Source organism: Siphateles boraxobius, unplaced genomic scaffold, assembly GCF_051911475.1.
Source record: "Siphateles boraxobius isolate OS27281-9 unplaced genomic scaffold, OSU_SipBor_1 25, whole genome shotgun sequence".
Taxonomy (NCBI): Eukaryota; Metazoa; Chordata; class Actinopteri; order Cypriniformes; family Leuciscidae; genus Siphateles; species Siphateles boraxobius.
Window position 1 is genome coordinate 11,000,039 of NW_027508866.1, and position 23,813 is coordinate 11,023,851.

Here is a 23,813-nt window from a genome sequence, read left to right on the forward strand (position 1 = left end):
ATGGAAGACAGCGAGAGTGAAGGGAGGGCTGGCAGGGAGTGTAAATACATTAAAACCATTTATATTTGGTGTGTTAGTGTGCGCGCGCGCGCGCGTGTGTCTGACAGGAGTGCCAGCACAGGGCATCATCAGGTTCAAGGGATATGTGATTGGGAATAGCTTTGTAATAATAGACGACCTGTACTGGTGATCATTGCTGTTGGTAAAATGTTTCTGGGATGCATAATTCATATGAAAAAGTCAGATTGCAATGCTGATATTCAGTGTTTTGTTAGTGGTGGATTTTTAAGGCAGATGAAGATTGGTGGCTAGTGAAGTTTAAGTTGATGTGTGTCTATGATGTCATAATGTAGCTGCTGTAGATGTTCTTGTCATCTTGTGAAGTTTACATTAATGCTTGATTATGATGTCAGTAGGCTATTGCTGTTGTAATTCTTTATTATCTACTAAGTTTAACATTTATGGCTATTTGTGATATAACAGCTATTTGTCATCTGATGGTGTTTGATGCTTGATTATGATGTCATAATGTAGCTGCTGATTTGGTGAAGGTTTCAATCAATTATTATTAGTTATGATGTCAATGTCACTACAGTAAGTGTTCATGTTGTCTAGTAAAGTTAATTTTTTTAGCCGATTACCAAAATGTAGGCGTTTATGTCAAATGCTTGATTATGATGTCAGTGTAGCTGCAGATTTTGTAAAGTTGATGGATGATTATGATATCATAATGTACTGTAGATTCTGTATGTGTTCTGTCAGTTGTTGAAGTTGATAGCTGAATATGATGTCATAATGTAGCTACTGAAGGTGTTAATGTCGGCTGGTGATGATCATGATGTCATCAATTTGACATCATTAATGACATCATGCATGTTAGCCACAGCGTTTTGGTAGAAAAAAAATGTTTCTGTTAAAAACCTTCTTTAGTTTAAAAACAAACAAACAACTTAAGCAACTTTATAATGACTGAAAATTATACATGAACACTGCAATTATTTATTATGTTGCGCAGACTTGTTTCTTTTTTAAGATTAATGAAAAACATAATGCTTAGGAATAATAATTTCAGAGCTGTGCTGGCCTTGGTTTGTTAGTATTCTAATTCTAATAACCCGTGCTGCAGAACCTCTACACTTTTCTTTGACAACCCTGAATTTAGCTAGTTGTATTGAAGGTTTTTAGTGTTTTATCTATAGTTTGGTGACATTTGGAAATAAACAGAGGAACCCTTAGTAGAGATTATCAGTAAGGTGCAGAATGATTTTTTGTGGCTCTTGGTCTTGTACATAGATGTAACTCTTTAGAGTAGATGACTAGAAGTAAGCCATAAATGTTCTGTCAGTGTACTCAGTTGAACTAAAATTTACTGTGAGAAAATGACAATTTTTTTTTCTTGATCTACAGCTCTGTTAAGAAAAATGAATAATTCTACTCCGCCTGTCTGCGGTTATAGCAGTCTCAGAATAATGACTGTGCAGGAGGAGAAATATAAGCTATTGAATATGTAATACAGGAGATCTAGACTCAGCTCTTTAAATGGCTCATTATATGATGTATTTATTCTGCAAGCACACATTCTGAATAATTTCTTACAATGGATTTTGTTTTCTTTCAAGAAACTGTAAGATATAGGAAGATGGGAATGTGAAAGTGACTGTAGTCATTGTGGAATTAGATCAAAAGGAAAGCATCTTAAGATGATCTCTTGCAAAGAGTCCAAATGTATTATGAAAATTGCTTTATTCATTTGCCTGCTGCATGATGTATTCCCATGTATAGCTAAGGGTGGGGATTCTGGGAATGCTCTTATAGAGAATATTTCAAACATCTGCTCTCTATCTCTTTGATTTGTAGGATGGGAAGGTGTCAGACTGCACTTAAACAGAGTGTTGGGTCCATGAGGACAGCCATGTGGAGACCTGTTACAGCTCCGTTGGAAGACACTTCAAGTGATCTGCCAGTTTGTTTCCCTTAAACGTGGGCTGAATTTGGAAGTTTGGATACTTTCCAGTTTGGCAACCCTTAACAGGATTCTATTTTGGATATTTGTGCTTGTGGATATATGCATTTTTCTTCTGGAATCTCATGTGCGTATTGCATTTCAAGCAAAGTCACATAACAGCAGCTGGTTGTGGAATTTGGATAATAGCACATCTTACACTGGAGTTCAGTAATTAAGCTTTCAATTACAGGTGTTTGTTGGGAATTGTGAGTTCTGCATCCACAACTGAGCTTTAGCCGAGAACCTCCTTTCTAGGAAGTGTTCGTTTGAGTGTGTCTTCTGGTGAAATGGATGGCCCGCGGTGCAGCGGGATCCGGAAGAAGCGGAAGTCTCGGTCCGTGCGAGACCGGGAGCGCACGTCTAACGGGATCAGGAATAACCATGTCCGAGGACCCGTGCTTCGATTCTCCTCGGATTCTGAGAGGGAAGACCGCACCAACCCATCCTCCTCCTCACGACCCAAGCCACCGAGGAGGAAGAGGAAGGAGTCTACCTCTGCTGAGGAGGACATCATTGACGGATTCTCAATATCAGGATTTATGACGTTGGAAGCTCTTGAGGTAAGAGACCAGGGTAGTCTTGTACTGCGGACTTCGTGTGAATGTGTTTTTGACTGCTGTTTTTGGAAGTGCTTGTTTGATTTGGCTGTGAAAAGCTCAGTGGCGGTACAATGACTGGTTTATTATTGTCTGTAGATTGCTTCTTTCTGGACTCTAATTGCCTGGGTGTGTTTGCACAGTATTGAATTTTCTGTTGTTCCACTGTGATGGTGTTTGTGATTCAAGCAGATGTGGCTTTATATGCCATTTTTCTGCCAAAGGCGTAAGGCACGTCTGAATGTGTGTACTTGTGCATTATTCAATGCCATTTTGTATGACAAATACTGTGTGAGTAGAGTGTTCACACTGGAAATTCCAACAAGAAGTGCACTTCAAATTCTGTCCTTGGATGTGGGACAAAGTGCGGAACGTGACAATTCAATGACAATGCACTCAACTGTTACAGCTTTCCTTACGTAGAAGAAGACAGGGACTATAGTGTGTCTTTAGGGACACAACTGTTGTTGAGGATATCCCTGCTTTGAGATGCAGTTTCGAGAATGTTGTTGAGTGTTTTATATCAAATTTGTTGTTTGCATACTAATACAATAATCTATTATAACTGTTCTTAAATCATCATATATAGAAAGGATGTTATATTTAGCAAAATGTGTTCATGTCTTCTGGTGAAGTTGAAGAATGATGATCATGATGTCGTAATTTAGCTATAATTGTAGATGGTTCAGATGACAGGTTTCAGTCATAGATTTAGACTTTTGGTAAGAAAGATGATTCTGCTAAAAAGATTCATTAGTTTAAAAAACAGATATACACAACAATTATACATAAAAATTTAATGAAACAAAAGAATGAAGCATCTAGATCTCTAACTCCTTTTGACAGCATTCATATTGCAACTAAACAAGCTGGTTGATCAGTTACACATATTATTGGCCGATTGAACAAATGATACTGTGTGGATGTTTATTATTGTTCTGATTATTGGTAAAACTGTCATATGAGTTTAAGGCTTACAGCCATCAAGTGATGTCTCAACGAGTTTTGATGTTTAAAAGTAAAGGCTGAAATACACTACATAACTTTTAACATCTGAACATATTTTAAAACACTAGCCATCATACACTTTCCGACTTTGTAAATGGTTACAGAGAAAAACTGGGCATTATACATGGAATGACTGAGCATCATACACTACCAGACTTTCAAAGTATTTTAACTTTCAGACTGTTCCTTTCGGTGAAATCTGTCATCTCCGACTGCCTAAAATCTGCAGACCGGCGCAGACTTGCGGAAACTATCTAGATTCTAGACTGCAGATTGGGGCATAAATCTGAGCAAAAGTAATGTAGTGTATTCCTGACTTGAGACGCTGGAATGCAAAGCAAGGGGTCAAGTTTTTGATTTGGGTCCTGCTAACAAATAGCTTTCAATAATATTATTTTCATTATTTAATATTTTTATTTTTGTTATTATTTATATGATTATAAATAATAAATATGCCCTTAGCAGTTTGCAAGTTTCATGACTGTTTTTTAATGCTATGCATTTAATAAAACATATATTGGGTATAAGTCATGCTGGTGTATTCACTTCAACAGTTTTTGTTTTCTGTCATTCTCGGTTACTTCCATATTTTGCTTCTGACTTTTGATGTGTCATATCGTAGGTGCTTACCAGGAGCACTTGAAGGCAGCATCGGCCCTCGCCATTGTTTTATTTGTCAGTCTTGACAGGACATCTGTAGAGTGTCATTCTGACTTTCAGCGTCGCTCTTGCTGTTAAAAGCCCAACAGTCTGACATGACAAAGCTTTGCACGCTTTACCCTCACATCCCCTACAGATGCTGTTGCATTGTGTTGGATGTTCACTACAGTAATCTGTGAAAGGAGCCCGTCAGCAGCTTACACTGTCACGCTAGCGCCATGAACCGCAGGCGCAGTTCTCCAGGGGTGACATCTCATTCACCGCTCTTCACTGTTCTGGGATCTGTGACTTATAGCCGTCCCCTGCATGCTCTCTCATCTTGCTTCATTTGGAAGCTCACAGAGCAGGAGACCTTAGGCCGTGTGTCCACAAAAGCCTTTTTTCACGCGGCTAGTGTATTTTTTCAATTGTTTTCAATGGAAGCGCCGTGTTTTTAAAACGCCATGAGCGTAAAGAGGCGCTGAGCGTTTTTTTCACGCTGAAGTGCTGAGTGCCCGGCGTTTTTTACAGGTCGCCGAGAGTTGAAGAATGTTCAACTTTGGGTAAAACGCTTGTCACTGTCACTTTTTACCCAGCCGTCCAATCACAGTGGAGGAGGGGCGGGACAAAAACCACACCGACCAACTGTCACAACATTCTTTCAGTACAACAACATCAACCAGCATCTAACCAAGCTAACCGAACAAAATGGATGAAAAATAAATTTGTAGAATGAAACAAATTATCTGCGAAATCAGTTACAAGTAAACTGTGCTGCGGATATTCTGTATCATAGCAACGAAGCGTCTCAACTGAAAAAACGACTCACTTTTTCCGTATAGGAGCACCAGAGCTCAATGCATCAGCGCAAACTGCAATTCCACAGCAGCAAATTTATTGAATTTTTATCATATGAAATTAAAGCAGTAGGGGCATGTTAATATTGGTTTTGCTCTGATTACTTGCTCTTGTGATTTTGGCCCAAAAATGTAGCAGTAATTTTTTGTCCATATGAATCCACGTTTACAATATGTCAGAGCCATCTAACTTTTACCTAATACACCTATTCTCGCTTTATCCCATCTCATTTAAATGGTCTCTCTCTCTTCCTCTACCTCACTATTTCTATTTCTTGTCCTTCTTTTACAACAATCCCTTAATGGTTTCAATTTGAGCAGGAATTTGTCCTCAATTTGCCAGGCGGGGCTTGAAGAATTCGTACAGGTATTCCCAAATGACACATTGAAATCCAACTCGTTCCACTCCAGTGGACAGACTCGCTCATATAGGAGTGAGCCATCAGCGTCCGGGTGTTTATTAATGCTGCTTAGTGCTGGAACGACAGGCCTGAGAGGCAGTGTGTTACACCACTTTGAGAAATTACTAAATCATCAGGCTCGGGCCGCCTCAACAAACCTCCTCCCCCTTGGTCCCTGAGCACAAAGTTGCCACGTAATCGTTTCAACCTCCTCCCCCTTGCCCGCCTCTGCATCCCCAATTCAATATTACTTAATGCCTGCACCACTGGTGCCCTTAAACCACTTTATGTGATCATTGTGTTGTAAAGCTCCAAGCTCATTTGATTGAGAACAGCAGTCGCCCTGCCTGCGTTCCCCACTCCATTGATCCACTCGTAAGAAAATGGTTAAGTCAATGTAAATAATACTAATGTTCAAGCGCGTGCCTGACACAAAACAAAGCATTTGTTCTACACAATGTTTTTTCTGTCTCAGCTGGCGATATAAATAGCTATTCTGATCTTAATGCGAACACATCTCATGTTTCTTTTTGTGTTTCCAACTCCATTGTGTTCTCCTCTTTAGCTAAATTGATGAGGGGCATGTTAATGATATCAGACCGAGCCTTTATCATTTACAAATATTTACACAGCTGCAATAACTTAAATGCAGTTCTAGAAAAAAAAAAAGATTAGCATGTCAGAAAGAGACAGGGAAAAGACAGAGCGGGGACCCATCGTGCCAGGCAGTGGATGGTTGAAAGTGGAAATTAGGTCATGGCCGGAGGAAGGGTTGGCATGAGGCCCAGAGGGGCACATCTTTCGTCTTTCACCTAATGCCACAGGAAGACAAAAAGCATCCTGACAACTTGTAATTCATTTGAAATGTGAGTGAACTCTCGGTGTTATGCATTCATGAAAGGTTACGGTCAGGTAAATGTGTTGCAGTAAGTGTAAATCGTCTTCATAATGTAAATTGTTTTGAATAAAAGGCATTAAAGGAATAGTTTCTCCCCAAAATGAAAATTATCCCATAATCTTCTCACCCTCAAGTCATCCTTGGTGCATATGACTTTCTTCTTTCAGCCTAACACAATCAGAGTTATATTAAATAATATCCGGGCTCTTCCAGCTTCGTAATGGCATGAATAGTGGCCGAGTTTTTGAAACTCCATAAAGTGCATCCATCCATCATAAAAGTAATTCATACGACTTTAGTGGGTTAATAAAGGCTTTCTGAAGCGAAGCGAATATTTTTTGTTTTAAAAATATCCATATTTAAAACTTTATAAACTATAATCACTAGCTTCCGGCAACAGCTGTACGTGCATTCAGAAGAGAGTCGAGTTCCTGCGGAAAGGTGACCTCTGACCCGACCCCTCTTCTCTTATACCGAAATCCTTATACATTTTTCTTTAAAACTTTTAGTTTAAGACTTCTAATTCATGCCAGGTGTTTTGTTTTGCTCTATCCTCTGTGCTTCCGCATTTTTCAGTTCTCACCTAAGCTTACACTACACGCCTACGTCATATGTCGGGTCAGAGGTCACCCTTCCGCTGGAACTCTCTTGTGAACGAGCAAGCCTGTTGCCGGATTATACATCTTAATATTAACATGCATTTTGTCTACATCATTTATCAAGTATATTAACATGGTAAAAAGTTGCCCATTTCATTTTAAGTGCCTTACTGTAATCTATTGTTATTTCTTCTGTTGATTGAGCTTAACTTGAACCTTGAATAGTATGATATTCCATCTTTAAAGCTGAAGTGTGTAAGTTGTAAGGGGAAATAAACCTACAAATGGCTTACTTATAGTTGTCTGAAATTAAGCAGGAAGGATAGCAGAAAGTTTAACATACAAAAAATGACACACTTCAGCTTCTCATGTGCATGTAAATTGCCTGGTATATATGAGAAAATGCAAAAAGTGTTTATCGTCTATTGTGATGTAATCGTGTCAAAAGCACTATGACATGTCTTCTTGGCAGAATTGCGAGACGGGCTATAGGTTTTCTGAGCTGTAGATGTCTCTTTGCTGTTTGAAACAGACAAATCGAAAGATGAAGAGAGAGAGACAGAAATTGATTACACTCTTCATTGAGAAGAATATTGTGGCGCTGAATCCATTGATGTTGCATGTGTGCCTAGTTAAAAACACACTCAAAATATGTCAATAACGATGTCGGAACAAAGAAAGAAAACTGCTTGTAAAATGCATAAAACACTCATTTCTTTAGTGTCAAAAATTACTGGAGATTTTCAAGGCAGGTTCTGAATATTTCTATACATGATATCTGTCACTTTCTTTAAGCCTTCAATTAATTTCCTCCCTAACAGTGCTTATATCTACTAATGGCAGTGACAGCCGATATTCATTTAGCCTAGACCTAATTTGAAACTGTCAGAAAATGATTTGTGATATGCATTAATACAGTGCTGCAGGAGCCATGACTGACACATCAAATATACAGTCCTGTCACTTAAAGGCTTGCTAAAAGCAGCCCGATGGATCATGCTGTAGTTACACTTTTACATTCCTTTAGACTCCTACTTAGACAGCGTCCCTTTTGGATCACAAGTCAAATGTATAGCAATACTTTTGCTGTTGTAGGGTTATTAATGCATGATATGGGATTGCAAGTGAAGCTATTGTGCAAAAAATAATTTATTAAAGATACAAAACATGCTGAGAGCAATTGAGGATCAGCTATATTGGAATTACTGTAAGGCTTACTGAAGAGTCCTGATTATACTGGTGATTTGTAAAAATCAATCTTATATATATATATATATATATTCTTTATGCATTAGTATATCCACCTTTTTTGCAATGCAGAAGAAAGCTATATTCTGTGAATGTGCAAGACTTTCAATTCGTTAGCTGCCATACTGTAGATAAATCAGTGGTTGAATAACTAAGTGCTGTAAACTGTGTGCCAATGTGTCTATGATTTTCATTATGAATGTCATTTTTTGTCTGATGTTTGTTTGATTGTTTGTTTGCTGTGTTTCGATTTTACATTTTAATATGATAGTATTTCTTAAAATGTGTTGTGATTTTTATATCGTTATGTAAATATGTAATTTTACTTTCTTTTAGGGTGACTTTTACCATCTGTCTAGGGACTGCAGATGGAAAATAGCCTTCTGGCTAACTCTGGCATATTGACAGAAATGTTTATTAATATGCACTGTCCCTGAAATAAACTTAAAATAGTATGATGATAAATGGCAATATCAAATATCAAATCATGTTGTAAAATTGTGTCTTGGTGGTACACTGGTTTGTGTACTGCATTATAAGCATTAACAATCAGTCAAATTCCTAACCTTAATGATTAATTATTGTCTTTGAAATGAATTATTGATGTTAACTTTTAGGTTAAAAAGTGCTGTGGCAGTTTGTGTAAAGACAATCATCCCAAATAAACGGATGCAAACTTTAAAAATCTAGGCACTATTGATTTGTTATTTTTAACGTAATATGATATAGAACTGGCTACATCTAATCTCTAATGCCATTTACAATAAATAGTATGCAGATTTGGACGTAGCATACATTTAAATTTCTGAATCAAATTCAAAGTCATCACCATGTGGCATTGATATGAAAAAGTCTCAAATTTCAAAATAAATGAGCGTTATTTGTAGACCCATAACTCAGTATATTGTCTAAAACTAATTTACATATGTCTACAGTTAAACTAAATATCAAGCTGACATCAATACTGAATAATTTTTGGTTGCCCAGCAGGAGTTATCGGCTTATTGCATGATTAAAATAGTTTGAAATGGCTCATTAATTAGCAGTGTTGTTCGAATGCTTTTTCTCTCATTTTGGCTCCAATAAAAGCAATCATCCAATCTCTGATATTAGCCATGACCTAATATTTAATTGATCTTTAGAGGCATTTCGAAAATAAAATAACTCTGAGTACTTGTTAAAGGAAAAATGAAATACAAAGATGTGCATGGTTGTGACAGGTAATTTGTTAAATGGTGTGACAAGTACAGGTGGGACGAAGGTTAATTGTTGTAAGAGCTTTAATCCAGTGCTGGCACAAGTATCGGTGCAACAGCTGCACATGTAATTTTGCCATTGACAAATCCAGGTGTGACGTCTGCCACTCGCATTCATATCGACTTGTACATACAGACAAACATATGTAAATCATTGTTTTATGGTTATTTCCAGGTGCCATGACACTCTCACACTTTATAGCAGCAGCAACAGCAGCTGTGGTAATAGCTGGGGTGTTGCAAAAGGGCTGTTAACCACAGTAAATGTTTGCTCTCATGTTTAAATGGTGTGGCAAGAATATCATTAATGACCCTGTGAGGGTGTGCAGAGGGGATAGTGCACTGTGTGTGTGTGTGAGAGAGAAAGAGTCAGCACTCAGCATTCCCTCCAAACTCTACCAACATCTGTTCGCTGATACGCACTGATGCCTTCGTAGCTTTTAATTAAAAACGACAAAAACGTTTAAGATGTTAACAGTTTTGAAATTAAATTGTGTGTATTGGCCTCACTGGCGGCTCTAGTGTCTGTTAACAACCTGTGCTTCTGAAAAGAAAACTCACCACCACCACCACAATGTAGGAGTTGACCCAACATTTTTTCTTTTTCCATGTTTCCAATTCCAACACAAGGTTGCTGTATACTCAAATCTAATACTTAAAGGAAGTTTAATACAAGTTAAGCTTATTTGACAGAATTGGTGACATAAGATTACCATATTTATTTACTTTAAAACAAAAACAGAAATCAAGGTTAAGGAGAGGCACTTAAGAAATATGGAACTAAAAATGAAAGCACTTAAATTAATTCTTATGTTAAAATGTGTTATTTGAGCTTTAAAGCTCTTTAAATGATTTTTTACAGTAATTTTAGTGTTTAAGGGTTGTGTTGTTATGGTGACAGAGTTTTAAAATTGGATATAAGGCTAGTCTTTTTTTCCACTTTAAAATCGTGTTAACACACACATTGTTAACTAATTGGCTAAGATTTTTATCTTTTATATATTTACGTGACCAATTCAAGCGCTTTTTCATCTTCACAAAAACTCCTGATTGCACAGACTCCTTTTGAAATGATTGGATTTCGCCCACGAAAATTTGCAGAACAATGGTAAATGTGCCCAAAACTTGAACTTGTATACCCAAAACTATTCCTTTAAGGCTACCAATTCCCCCCCCCCCCAAAATGAGCAATATTACTAGTAATGGTTGCCTTTGCGCTCAGAAAGCATACACTCAGCTTTTTGGTGTAGACGTAAATAATGTATCAAATAGCGGTGTTAAGTGCCCGAAGTCTATCCCATATGCTTCTAGCTGCAAACGCTAGTCTGCAAAAAGTAGATCATATGCTGCTCAAACTCAAACAGCTAATGCTAAGGCAAATTACATTTTTATTCAAGTATAACTGGCTTTGTAATAATGTAATAATACATCTGGCATATATGTGAGTTAGTATATGGTGGGACACCACTCATTCATTATCTCTGTTCTCTTGTGTGGAGGAATAGAACGAAAGTAAAGTGTTTGTGAAAGCTAGTCAACAGAAGGGCTGCGAGCGAGGGCTTGAAGGTTCACAGAGACCTGGATGAAGTTAAAACTTCTGGCTCTCTGCCTGCCAACATCTGGCAGCAAGTGATCTCATTGCAGTTCCAAAGCAGGTTTGTGTTAGAGACTGTGACAGAGCCCTCTTCCTCTTCTCATACCCTTCCTCTCACACCTTTCATCCTCTTATTCACACGCACACACCCAAAAGCAACTTGATCTTTCTTTATGCAAGACAAAATCAGGTCGAGACAGGATAAGTGGAGGGGAGCTCGCTCTCTTTCTTTCTCTCCTTTTCTCTGAAATCAGTCCTTCTAGTGGTTCATTCTACGAAAACAGGTACCCAGTTTGATAAGGTGATTTGTAAAGTACTAAATATTACAAATGGTTGACTTTAATCATGCTATTAGACAAAAATATATGTTTGTAATAAATGTTGATATCTGTTGGGACTTCAGAAAGGTAATAGGGTTGGTTGTCACTTTTAGAGTTTAATTTGGGATTACAAAGCCTTGTGCTAATGACCTTGCCTCTTAGAGATTTAATTCTAAATTTCTATAGACTTTCAGTTTTAATAATCAGTTGTTTACTGTACAAAGTCATGGTAACAAGATTGACATTTTAATGTTGTTCCCTACTGACAAAATGACAAAACTTTCGCTGTATCCGAATATCCCTACTTCCATACTGTATAATAGGTGAAAAACAGTATGTGAGCTGAGTAGTATATCCTAATTCATAGTATCCATAAAACAGAAGGCGAAAGTACCAGGATTACCTACCACTTCCATTGAGATTCTGAGGTGCGCAATTTGGTTTGGGAATGGAAATTAAGTGACGCAAGCAACTGACTCCGTAGGTCACATGCAATGACAACATGGTGAATGTAGTACGTCTGAATTTCATATTACACACATTCATACTATATAAAACATACTTTTTTAACGGTGATGAAGTCAGTTTCAAAACAAATGTATTACCTACTAGACACTATGCGATTTCGGACACAGCATTTGACTTTCTCTTGAAGAGTGCACTTCTTCAATAGATGATGTCATAATGACAGTTCTTTTTTATTTATGGACTTGTTTATTGCTTTAAAAGGAGAAAATATCTTTAACGGTACTCGTTAATTACAACCTGGAATTTTTAATAATACATCGTCAGCAAAATTCTAAAATATAAATATGGATTAATGACAAAATTATAGTTTTTACTTGCATATTTTGTTTTAAAAATGTGCATGTTTGTTAATACAGAAAGGTAAAGTTGGAGAACAAGACAAAAAAGACAAGGCAACCTTGTAAGAGGTAAAAAAAAAACATTCAAAATAATGTTACTGAATTTTTGTTGATGTGTTTAGATGAATGTCTACATAGTAAAAATTGGCATTGGTTATTCATTTATAAAGTCATTTTTACAGTTATTTATATGAGGGACACAAATGGCACCCTGTTTTGTATAATGAATGTCCCTTCTCGTATTGTAATTTCCTTCTTTTGGGTTGTATGTTGTTGTTGGCCGGATGGAGCTATTTTTTCCCTCCCTACTACAGTACACGCCATATGCAGGAACGCCATTTGGCTGGATTTTATATCCTGTAGCTATTCATCAAGATCTTCAAACCACAGAGTTTGTGTTACTCAAAGCGGTGTTAAACCATTAATCTTATTTCTGTGTGTCTCAGTGTGTCTAAATTCATAAAAGCCTAAAGAAAAAAAAAGAGATGGACTTTTTCCGTCAGTTCACCTGCCTCCAATAAAGTATGGTCATAGATATCCCAGAATTTATCATTTCAATTTTATCATTTTAATTACATTGCAGTGGGGATGTACAACCCCAGATTGTATTTATTTTCTATTTGTGTTCTGGCTGCATTGACTGGGGAAAATGCATGATTGTGATCAAAGAGCCCAGATGTTAGATTTACTTTTGCAGCCTGTTGGTTTTTCTGTTCTTCTATGATGCATGAAATAGTGTGGGAAGAGTTACATGCTTACGTTTAGTACTTACAATTAGGGCTTGTTCAAATTCATAACCTGAAAAATGAGGAATAGGATGCAGATTGTTCTTTTTGCTCAGTGTAAACACATTTTAATCAGAATTATAAGCAGAATTTGTGGCCAATGACTCAAAACCTACCTCTCTCCACCTACCACTTGAAAAGCCAGCTTCATTGTAACTAAACTTTAGCCTGTAAATAAGTTAACTCGAACACATGCCAAGTAATTGTTTAGGTTGTCGCTGTTGGCACATGAGAAGAATGTGTAATTCCATTCCAAGTCTCTTGTTTTCCCTAAAGTGACTGATTAGGTGTGTGTGGAACAGCTTGCTGGTCAGCGGAAGTGTTTGGGGTCAAGAGCAAGTCCAGCCAATGTCTGCAGACACAGGAGGACAATACAAGGGCATGTATTCACAGACAGGGCTCTCGTAGTTCATTTGCACATTGTGTAGAAATACACTTTTGTAGTCAACTATTATTAATCTATTCTAGTCTGTGAGGGAAAGTGCCCAATAATATAGACAGAGATAAGTATTCAGCTGGTCATGTGATCTGAAAATGGCGCTCTATGAAAAATATTACAGCTTTGATTGAACTACTGATTCTGGAGTTTTAATCTCATGTAAATATACATGATTTAATAAGGACAAAATGAATGACGTGCACTGTTATTTTCTTCAGGAAAATGCAAATCTAGTCAGGATCCAAAGGCATCACCAGAGCTTCTTTTGGACAGAAAAAAACCCTTCCACTAAAACCACTGCTGTGAACATGTTAGCTGCACGTTTCCGCGTCTATTTCTCTGACTCCTTTCTGAATTAGCGTTTCGCATTTAGCCTCCTGTTTTTACCCGACCCTTGCTGTTCGATGCATAACAGCCATCCTGCCTAAATGCCATATTTGTGGCTGCTGAATTATGCATGAGGAGCAGTTTAGAGGCCCAGTGAGTTTGTGCTTGGTGGGAGAGTAATGAGGAAGCCTTGTTTCTAATTTGGCTTGGCAAGATGTTTTATGTGCTAATTGAATCGCAGAACTGAGGAACATTTTGGAGTCATTTGAGATGACAGAAGTGATGTAGTGTTGTGACTAGAGATATGCGGATGTGTGAGTGTGTTTTTATGTGTGACTGTCTGAGAGCATAAAAGGAGCCTGAAATGTAATATATTACAGGGTTTTCATACATACAGCGTTCATCTAACTTTATATTACCAGCTACTTCATCACACTAGTTTTCACCCTGTATATTACAGCTACTTACTAGTAATTGATTGTATGCATTTTTTCCCCACTCTCTTAACAGCAAACCTCACTTATGGTTTGTCTATTTCCAACATGATCTACAATAGAAAGTTCAAATCTATAGATTAACTTTTTTTATGGATATACAACTGTTTTGTTTTGTTTTGTTGTCCTCCTTGATCATCCTAATTAAGCTTACTGCAAATTGCTTGTCACGGTTTTCTTCCGTATTTGCTTATTTTGGCACACACCAATTCCCCACTCCAATGTTTTGGTGTTTGCTCCACTGAAATCTCTTAAGTGATTTTTTTCTACCATGTCACAACATGCCAGGCTTGCCTTCGGGCTGTCTGTCTGTCAGCAGAACCTCTGCTTTAGAGCTCTGGAACTCATTCCTGACCTCCTGTTGGCTCTCACTGGTGTTTTCAGTCCCGAATGATTTGGATCAAATGGGATGTATGCACTATACACTTTTTTTCCCCCTGACATGCAGAAATAAATTAAGAATATAATAATATTGTAATTTAGTAGTAGTTTAATTTCTATTAAAATGAAAATTTAAATTAAATAATATAAACTTCAAGGACAGATGATGTTAGATTAAAAAAAAACAGTTTCTAGAATGAATTTGCACCGTATCATTGTCAGATCTGGTGTTCTGTGCATCTAATCATGGACACTAAAAACTATTCATGTATTCCAAGTTACAAATTTAAATTGATTGCACTGATTCCAGATATTGAAGGGCTTGTTTCTAGGGGATCTTTGCGCATTTATGTGCTTTGCTTTGTTTCAAGAAGTGTGCTTGTGCTTTTGGATGGCTGGTGAATGCAGGTCATTAGTTTGTAGGTAAAAGGGCTATTGAAGAGACACACTACTGCAATCAGAGTTAAAGAAATGAGGACCACTGTCATTCAGAGGCACACAAACTCACTCTGTCTCTGCTATATGGCTCCATGCTGACAGCCTTATTTGTTCCATCAGATCTGTTTTTTCCTCTTCGGCTCGAGTTCAGCGCTCTGTAGGAGTAAGTGTTTGCAGTGTGAGGTCAAATGTATCTAGCTGAGGTTAAAGCCTGCACTGATCATAGGGAGTTATTTTCAGCTGTCTCTGTTACAGCAATCTACACTAGATTCACAAGCTATTATGTACCTGATGTGGGTAGATAGTAGATGCCATACAATTATTGCTTTTAGACCTGTACTTGCTTGACAGACTACTTGCTCACCTAGGCTTCATTGGTTTGATCCAAAAAATACATTAAAACAGTATACTATTACAATTTAAATTCAATGTTTTCTATTTTAATACATTTTAAAATGGACTTTTTTCCTGTGGTTGGTGGCTGAAGCTGAATTTTAAGGATCATTGCTTCAGTCTTCAGTGTCACATGATCCCTCAGAAATCATTCTAATTTTCTGATTTGGTGCTCAAGAAACTTTTATATTATTTATATTATTATCAATGCTTGACATTAACACCTGCCAAATGCTTTCAGCAGTGGTGTTTAACGAAGTCACTCATACTAGCCACTTTGGCGGGTTGAATTTTATATAAAATATATACATTTTTCGATTTTAGTCTTTTAAAAAAGCATTTGCAATGAACTAAGTGCAATGCGATATCAAAAATAGTGAAAATATGAAATTATGTCTTTCAAAAAGTATATCAAGTCACAAATCAAGTAATTTCAGTTTAATCTTTACAAATAATTAGTCTATTGATAAGGTTACTTAAATTTAAGTATTGTGACAATCCTAAGTGTATTTTGTAAGTTTTGGCTTTTACATTTCAGTTTTCATCCATGAGGCAGTGTCTAATACACTTGACAACAAAATGTGCTGTGATTGACACCCTCGCATTAAATGAATCTGTTTTTCTAACTCTCAAGTGTGCCGGCAGAGCCCTGGGAGTATTTACTAAACACACTTACGCATTTTTTTTCCACGTGAGGCCATAATGAAGTTTACTCGCATTATAAATCACACCCGCTCCATCTTCAGTTTGACAGTGATTGATTCAGTGGGAAGTGTTAACACGCTCATACTTAATGTAGGAGGACACATGGAGGAGGCCTCTGAGGAAGACGAGTAGAAATATAAACAAGACCAGTTGAAATGAGCAGACCAAAGGAAGAAAACAAACAAGTGCGTGCCCAAACCACCCATTTACCATGAACCATGGGGTTATAATGGGGGTAAAGCCCTCTGTTAAGATTTTTAGGTTAGATTTGTGTGTATACCACATAAATAGACTCTGTTTGCAAAGTTTGATGGAGAATTAAATTACAGTGGGAAAACACATTATCCTCCCCACTCACAGTGCTGCATTCACAATGACATTTTATTCCAGCTCTTTCAATATTTGCATCCATCTTGTGTAAACGAACACACATTTTGGTCTCCGTTCTCTTTACTCTGAAGATGGCATATTCCCTCTTTTAATGTTTATTTAATAAAGGTCTGACCGTCTCCGGTCTCCCTCCCTGTTTTGATTTATCTGTAGTCGGTATGGGATTGTGAGCATGAGTCATGGTAATGAATCAGAGTTGCTTGGCAGGCTGCCTATCCGAGCGGACACCTGCAAACATTTCCCAGATCATTTCAAGCTCGTTTGTATCATTAATCAATATACTTTTATGTGACTCTTGAATAGACTAAAATGATCTGACCGTACATGTGTAGGCTAATTGCTGAAATGATTGAGACTAATCTGTTCTTTTTGCAATGAAAACACTTTTGTTAAATATCTAAAAGCTGTTTTGTTGTGTGAAAGCATTTTATCATCATCATCACTGTAATTACTGAATGCAAATTCAACCTTGGTGAATTCATAGTGTTGCTTTCAGTCATCAGTCTCTAGGTAAGGTCATGATGTAAGACTGTGAAAGTCTTATCCCTCTATTCATTGAGATTTTTCTTTTGGCAAAGCACAGATAAGACCTCTTTATGGCTCTGTCTTTTTTTCCTGTGTGTTTTTGTCATGCTGTGCGTTTAACACGGCTTTGGTATGTCATATTGATTTCTCTGAGGTGGCAGTAGGTTGGATTTTGTTCAGGCTTGCTCTTAAATGAGGTGTTTATTTACTTGAGCTGTGTTAGTATTCTTCTTTTTAGATTCTTTTTACACCCTTACTCCCATGTAGGCCTTTCAGAATAAAAGTTATAGCTACTTTTATACGTCAACATTTTCCATTTGTTTGATTAATGTTTGAAATGTTTCGGCTAATGAACTTAACACAGTCAATTTAATTGACCATCGGTTATCTTCCAATATTAGAGATTTTGTTTTTATTTTTTTGCTTCAGTCTTTCTGTAAAATCATGCCGTTTCAGTGATTGATTTCTAACACCCCATTTACTTTATACCACAGCTCTTATTTAGGCTTATTGCTTTAGTTAAACACTATTGAAGTGTGTTCAGCGTACAACGTACATATGTCACAACATTGCGCTTTCAGGGATGCGTGACGTGAGGATGGTGCTGGTGAGGTGTCAGCAGGCGGAGAGAGAGCCCGCAGCTGTGCTGAGATCAGATGCTAACCGTGGAGATGACAGCACAAGCTGTTATTAAGTATTGAGCATAAAAGTCTTTACCGCAGCGAGAGGATGATCAGCAGCCGCTGACAAACATGTTCTGGAGAATCCAAGAGTCTCACACAAACCACATTAACCAACACCTAAAATCCATTCTGACAGGATTCAAAAGAGAACTTTGTGGATTTAGAGCATCAGCGGCGGCTTTGCTGTTCATGAAAAATGAGCTGTTTTAGAAACCTCAGATGAAGTCTGGAACTAAACTCAATAGGGATCAGGTTAGGAAATATATACGGCTGAATTCAAAGTGCTTATTACAGATGACCAAAAATATGCCCTCAATTTTGAATGAGATTTGAAAGAACCATAAATCATTTAAGACAACTTAAGTCATACACTTCAGCCTTTCTCTGTCAGTTTTGCAGAAGAATATCCCATATAACCTATTTGTCATAGTGGCCCCAAAAATATTTGGACACTTAAAGGGGTCCTTGATTATGATTTCACTTTTTTTAACTTTGGTAAGTGTGTAATTTTACTGTTTGAGCATAAACAGCATCTGCAAAGTTATGAAGGTCAAAGTTCAATGCAAAGGGAGACATTGTATTTCACAGAAATTGCTTTTTAAGGACTACAACTAATGGCTGGTAGAGACTACAATGAGCTATGTCCTGGGTTGGTGACATCACAAACCCTAAAATTTACATAAACCCTGCCCTCAGGAAAACGCAACAAAGGGGGTGAGGCCATGTTGGGCTGCTTAAGACAATAGGAAGAGTTGTTGTCGCTGTTTTTTACTGCCCGGAAAAAGTTTGTCCTAAAGCTGACGAACTTAGAGAGGTTAAAATGTATTTTTAACACTAAGCTTCTCCTAAAAGATGTAGCCATTCACATTTTGTCGGGACGGATCACAACTTGTAAGTATGTGTTATTATTTGTAGTTGTGTTTTCTATTAACAGTTTTAATTATAAGCTTTATGTAGTTGCTATGATAGCAATGACGTAATTGAAGGGCAAAGCTTTGCCTCCGCTAGCATGCTAACTAACATTACAGTATTGATGTATGTTTACTTTAGCTTTTGTGAGACTGTTCACCACCCTTTAGGAAAATTATCCATGATTTTGTGATCGATTACTGTTTGTATTACCATAGTTTTATGACAAATATGATTAAATGGTGGATAACATTGTACGAGAAAGTCCATGATTGAAATCTTTTCAGCAGAATCCTCTTGTTCGTTAACATTGTCAGGGTCTGAATCTGGCTCGAAATGGTTTGAAATTGATGCCATCGTTAATATTTACATCTGAGTAGAGCTTGCGGTTGTGAAGGGGCGTGACATTTCCAGAACACGTGCTAGGCGCTGCCAATCACAACACACTGGGCCAGATAACTAATCACATCACATTTTGTATTTCGGAAGGAGGGGCTTCATCAAAAACAAAGCATTCAACCAGACTGGGGAGAGAGCTGTAATAATGTAAAATATGTGAAAAATAATGCGTTTTTTGTACAATCAAGCATGAAGACGTATTCTAGTACACCCCAAAAACAAAATCGCTACGAAAAATGGTATAACAGGACCCCTTTAAACCACACTTTATAATGTATTAATGACACTGAATTAGATAACAAAATATCAAGTTGAATGGTATAATTTTTGCCTTGGTTTAATGAATATTGCATATTGAGATATAGTCCTCAATACTAAATTTTGCTTAATATATAGTAGGAAATAACTATGTTCTGACATGGCAATCAAAAGTGTGCTGTAAATGTCTAGGCTAAATACATTTCAGGGCCACTGTACATAGTTACAAACAGTGAGGGATTGATTGCTTAGTCTCTGTTTCATGCTGAAAGATAAGCCAAACAATCTATATAGATGTGTTCAATTCAATTTATGTTTAAATAAGCGGAATAATGATTTAGCACCCGTTTCCTGTAGTATAATGTGTGACAAGCAAAATAACAGTGAACCATGGGTTGGATTTATATTTAAGACCTTCTTTGGCATTCATGCATTTCTCAGAGCCAATAGATACACCCACACTGTTTTGTTTGACTGGAGTGAGTGTTGAAGGACTGTATGTGTGTAGGTTTGCATTTCTAATTTAATGGTATGTGTTTAAAACGATAACACAAAAACATTTCCCTCTCTCTCTCTCTCTCTCTCTCTCTCTCTCTCTCTCTCTCTCTCTCTCTCTCTCTCTCTCTCTCTCTCTCTCTCTCTCTCTCTCTCTCTCTCTCTCTCTCTCTCTCTCTCTCTCTCTCTGCAACAAATGCAATCAATCTGAGGTCTATCCCATGACACCTTTATGACACATGCTAATAGAAATAGTATATCTTCTGCCAGGGATCTCCGTAGGCCTTCCCACAACCAAACGGTGTGAGCCAACTGAAGTAGTGAATCCCTGAGATGGCCTGTGCGTGAAAGACTGTTCAGCCTCTGGCATTTGTGTTCTGGGAATAGTTTTGCTCATCACGCTGGTCTGCCGTAAATGAGAGTGGCACTGCGGTTTACTGGGCAGATCCTAAAGCTGAGATCTCTTGGGTCATGTGATATGATACGACAGTTCTCTTTTCGATGTCTTTCTTGTGCTATCGTTCAAATGCTTTTTTCTTTTTTTTTACTTGTTAGTTTGCGTGTTTGTGCTCTTATCCCGAGTTCACACCTGAGTTAATGACTCTTCCTGTCACAGTGAGGAAGTGCTGATCTAGGAACAGGTTTTTGCCTGTTATTTTTTTTCGACATCAGATTGATTTAGCAAACTTTGTTTATTTTTTTTGTGAAAGAAGGAAAAATTCTACACAATGGATTCATTAAGATCTACAGAATAGATTAAATATGCAAAAACAATTTTATTGGTGGCAAAAATTTGCGTAAATATTTAGTAAATGAACAAATATTTGCAGTTTGTTTCTGATTGGGTATAGCTAATAATAATTGATTTTAGGTTAAAATGTACATAAATGTAAATGCATTCTTTAACTGCTCTGCTACTATTTATTTTAAGAGGATAGTTCACCCCCCCCCCAAAAAAAATAATAAAAAAATAATAATAATCTTTCCAAATCTGTGTAATAATTTATTTTATTTTATTTATTTATATATATTTTTATATATTTAATACAAGTTTAATATATAAAGAATGAAATACATTTTTACAAATTCCAAAATTTATATTTTGCGCGTCCGTTTTTTTTTGGGAATATATTTTTTCATTCTTTCAGGGAGGGCGAGCCCCCCCCCCCCCAAAAAAAAAAAAACAATGATAGGGGAAACACTGAAATGTGTTTTAATTAAAAGATCAGTTTGTAGAATGTTCCCAGATCAGCTAGCGGCTTTTTATGGCAGTGCACAGTGTGGTTTTATAACAGTGCTTTGGCAGCTTGTGTAAACAGAGTGGGAAAATGCCTTGCTGTCAGCGGCCCATCAGCTGCGGGCCTGCACCGTTCTGCTCCCACGGGCCCGTGACCACAGCACCGAGATTCTCTGCATGGAGAAATACTGCTGGCTCAGTCGTCTTCTCTGCATTTCTGTGGATCTTTCTCTCTCTGTTTTACTTGCCGTCTCTCCCTCCCCCATCAATCCTCACCCAGGGGGATTCATATGAAATAGAACATTGATTGCATCAGCGTCTGCATGGAGCAATGCATAATATTACTGCACTATTTTAATGCCTCTCCTCAATGTGAGCAGAGTATGAGAGGTGGAGGAGAGGAAATGACGGCTCTGCTCTGTGTGCTGGGTAAGGCCTGCTTCACTGGTTTAGGCCCAGTTCTGATTAGAGAGCTGAAAGCTGTCCCTGCCTCTGCTGAATAATTGAACATCTCCATTTCCAGGTGTAATTTTAACCTCTGTGAAAACGGGAAACCTAGGGAAGGATTTGACATGACTTTGATGTATTGTTTCAGATGGATAAAAGGTGAACGTTTTGATTCTTTTAGGTGGTACAAAATTCAATTTAATGCCTCACAGTTTTTTTCCTTTTTTTTCCCTAAGATTTCTGAAAGACTGCATTAGATGGAGATGCTACGATTAGAGAATACAAAGTTGCGTAAATCCTAGTTGATAAACCATTTAGCATCTGAGATGTTCTCTACTCCCTGTTGGATGTGGATCTTTTGTATCGAGCTTGGCTTAGTGGGTAGTTAGATTAAAAACGTAGTCCTCATTATAACCAAAACCTCAGCGCAATCCCTTACGTATCCTTACATTTAAGTAGAACGTAGAGCTGCACAATTAACCTTAAACAAATCTTAATCTTGATTCAAACACCCAGGCAATCTTATTCATAAATGACAATGTTTCGGCTATGTCTGACCTTTGACAAGTATGATCACAGCAAACATTCAAATCTGCGTCTGCGGTGTCCCTGACCCAGAGAAAGCAGATGTCAAAGGAAACAGATTCACAAACAGTCTTTTCAACCACACAGTATCTTTATTTCTGTTTTATAATAATAATCATTACAGAAGTACCGGGATAAAAGTTTATTGTTCGGATATAAACACTGATGTCTAAAGTAGTGATCAAAATGGAGTATATCACCTTTTGATAGTAAATTGACTCTTCACATAAACATTGTATCAATTACATCTTTATGCCTGTAGGTGGCGACATGTGACTTTTAAAAACATTATTTGTCATTGAATCATTCATACAGGAGATTTGTTGAAATGTGCTGATTCATCCAGTAATGATACAAGTGAAGTCTTCATGAGTCAGTGAATGGTTTATTCAAACCGACAAAAAAAAATCTAGTTAATTAAAAATATTTTAAATAGATTGTGGCAATTCTTTTACACAAAAAAAATTGTGATTCCCAATTTATCCAGAATCATGCAGCTCTAGTGTTGCGTAATCCCAGCATTAAATGTATATTTACATAGCATTTTAACCTTAAAAATCATAAACTGTCCAATAACTCGACAGTGGAGAAGTCAGATCATGGTGTTTTTGCTTTATTGTTCTCAAGACCACACCAAGACCATTCAAAAGTTTGGAGTCAGTCTCTTCTGTTTGCCAATGCAGCATTTATTTGATTAAAAAACAGGAAAGATAATAATATTGTGATATGTTATTACAATTCAAAAGAACTGTTTTCTGTTTCAATATATTTAAAAAAATGATTTAATCCGGTGAAGTTGAATTATCAGCATTATTACTCCAGTCTTCAGTGTCACATGATCCTTCAGAAATCATTCTAATGTGCTGATTTGCTGCTCATAAAATATAATTTCTTATTATTATCAATGTTGAAAACAGTTTTTCCTGCTTAATATTTTTGTGGAAACCTTGATATAGTTTTTTTCAAGATTCGTTGTAGAATGTTCAAAAGTGCATTTATTTGAAATAGAAATCTTTTGTAACATTATTAATGATTCATTCAGAAATTTTACTGATCCAGTTCTTGGGTGACCTACTCTAATCTGGTCACTGGAATGGTAGAATATCAGTAATATAATTTATTTGAATGTCTTTGTGTTTTTGCATTTCATCTACAGTCCTGTGGTACAAGTGGATTTTTAAGTTACAAAGATTCCATGTATTCTCTCAATTTACATACAAATTGATTTTATAGATAAAGTATTTCACTGCTATGATGTGTCATACTTACCAGTGAGTATTACTTTTGATTGTACTTGCTTAGTCTCTGCTTGTCTATGTTTGATGTGTGAGAGAGATAATCCAGCATGTGTGTGGGTGTAGTAGTTATGGGGAGGGGGGACAGGTTTCTGGTGAAGCCCCTCTCTGTGTGTTGTCTTCTGGCTCTCAGCCACACTGGAGACGCAGCCTGTCACATCTTTTCATCGCTCTGTCACTAGATCATTCATCGCTGCTAATTAACAATATTCATTGCTGATGGAAGCATCCACATGCTACGAAAATATTTATTGCGGGAGAATTAAGAGATTGTGGACCACAGTTTTGGTTGATAGTCTTCTTGTGTGTGTGTGTGTGTGTGTGTGTGTGTGTGTGTGTGT

At 37.1% G+C, this 23,813-nt stretch overlaps 2 protein-coding genes across 14 annotated transcripts in view; both read left to right on the forward strand.

Moving 5' to 3' along the window:
- The window catches only part of ints2 (integrator complex subunit 2), a 290,424-nt gene that overhangs the window by 179,755 nt on the left and 86,856 nt on the right, over window positions 1–23,813 (forward strand). The window lies entirely within an intron of this gene.
- Window positions 1–23,813, forward strand: part of auts2a (activator of transcription and developmental regulator AUTS2 a) — a 365,030-nt gene that overhangs the window by 330 nt on the left and 340,887 nt on the right. For 12 of the 13 annotated variants that reach the window (XM_077242564.1, XM_077242575.1, XM_077242568.1 and 9 more), the window contains exon 2: window positions 1,858–2,565. In XM_077242564.1, coding sequence (XP_077098679.1) covers window positions 2,293–2,565 — 273 coding nt within the window. In that variant the 5' untranslated portion in view covers window positions 1,858–2,292. The remainder of the gene's footprint in view (window positions 1–1,857; window positions 2,566–23,813) is intronic. The other variant, XM_077242565.1, reaches the window with a different exon arrangement.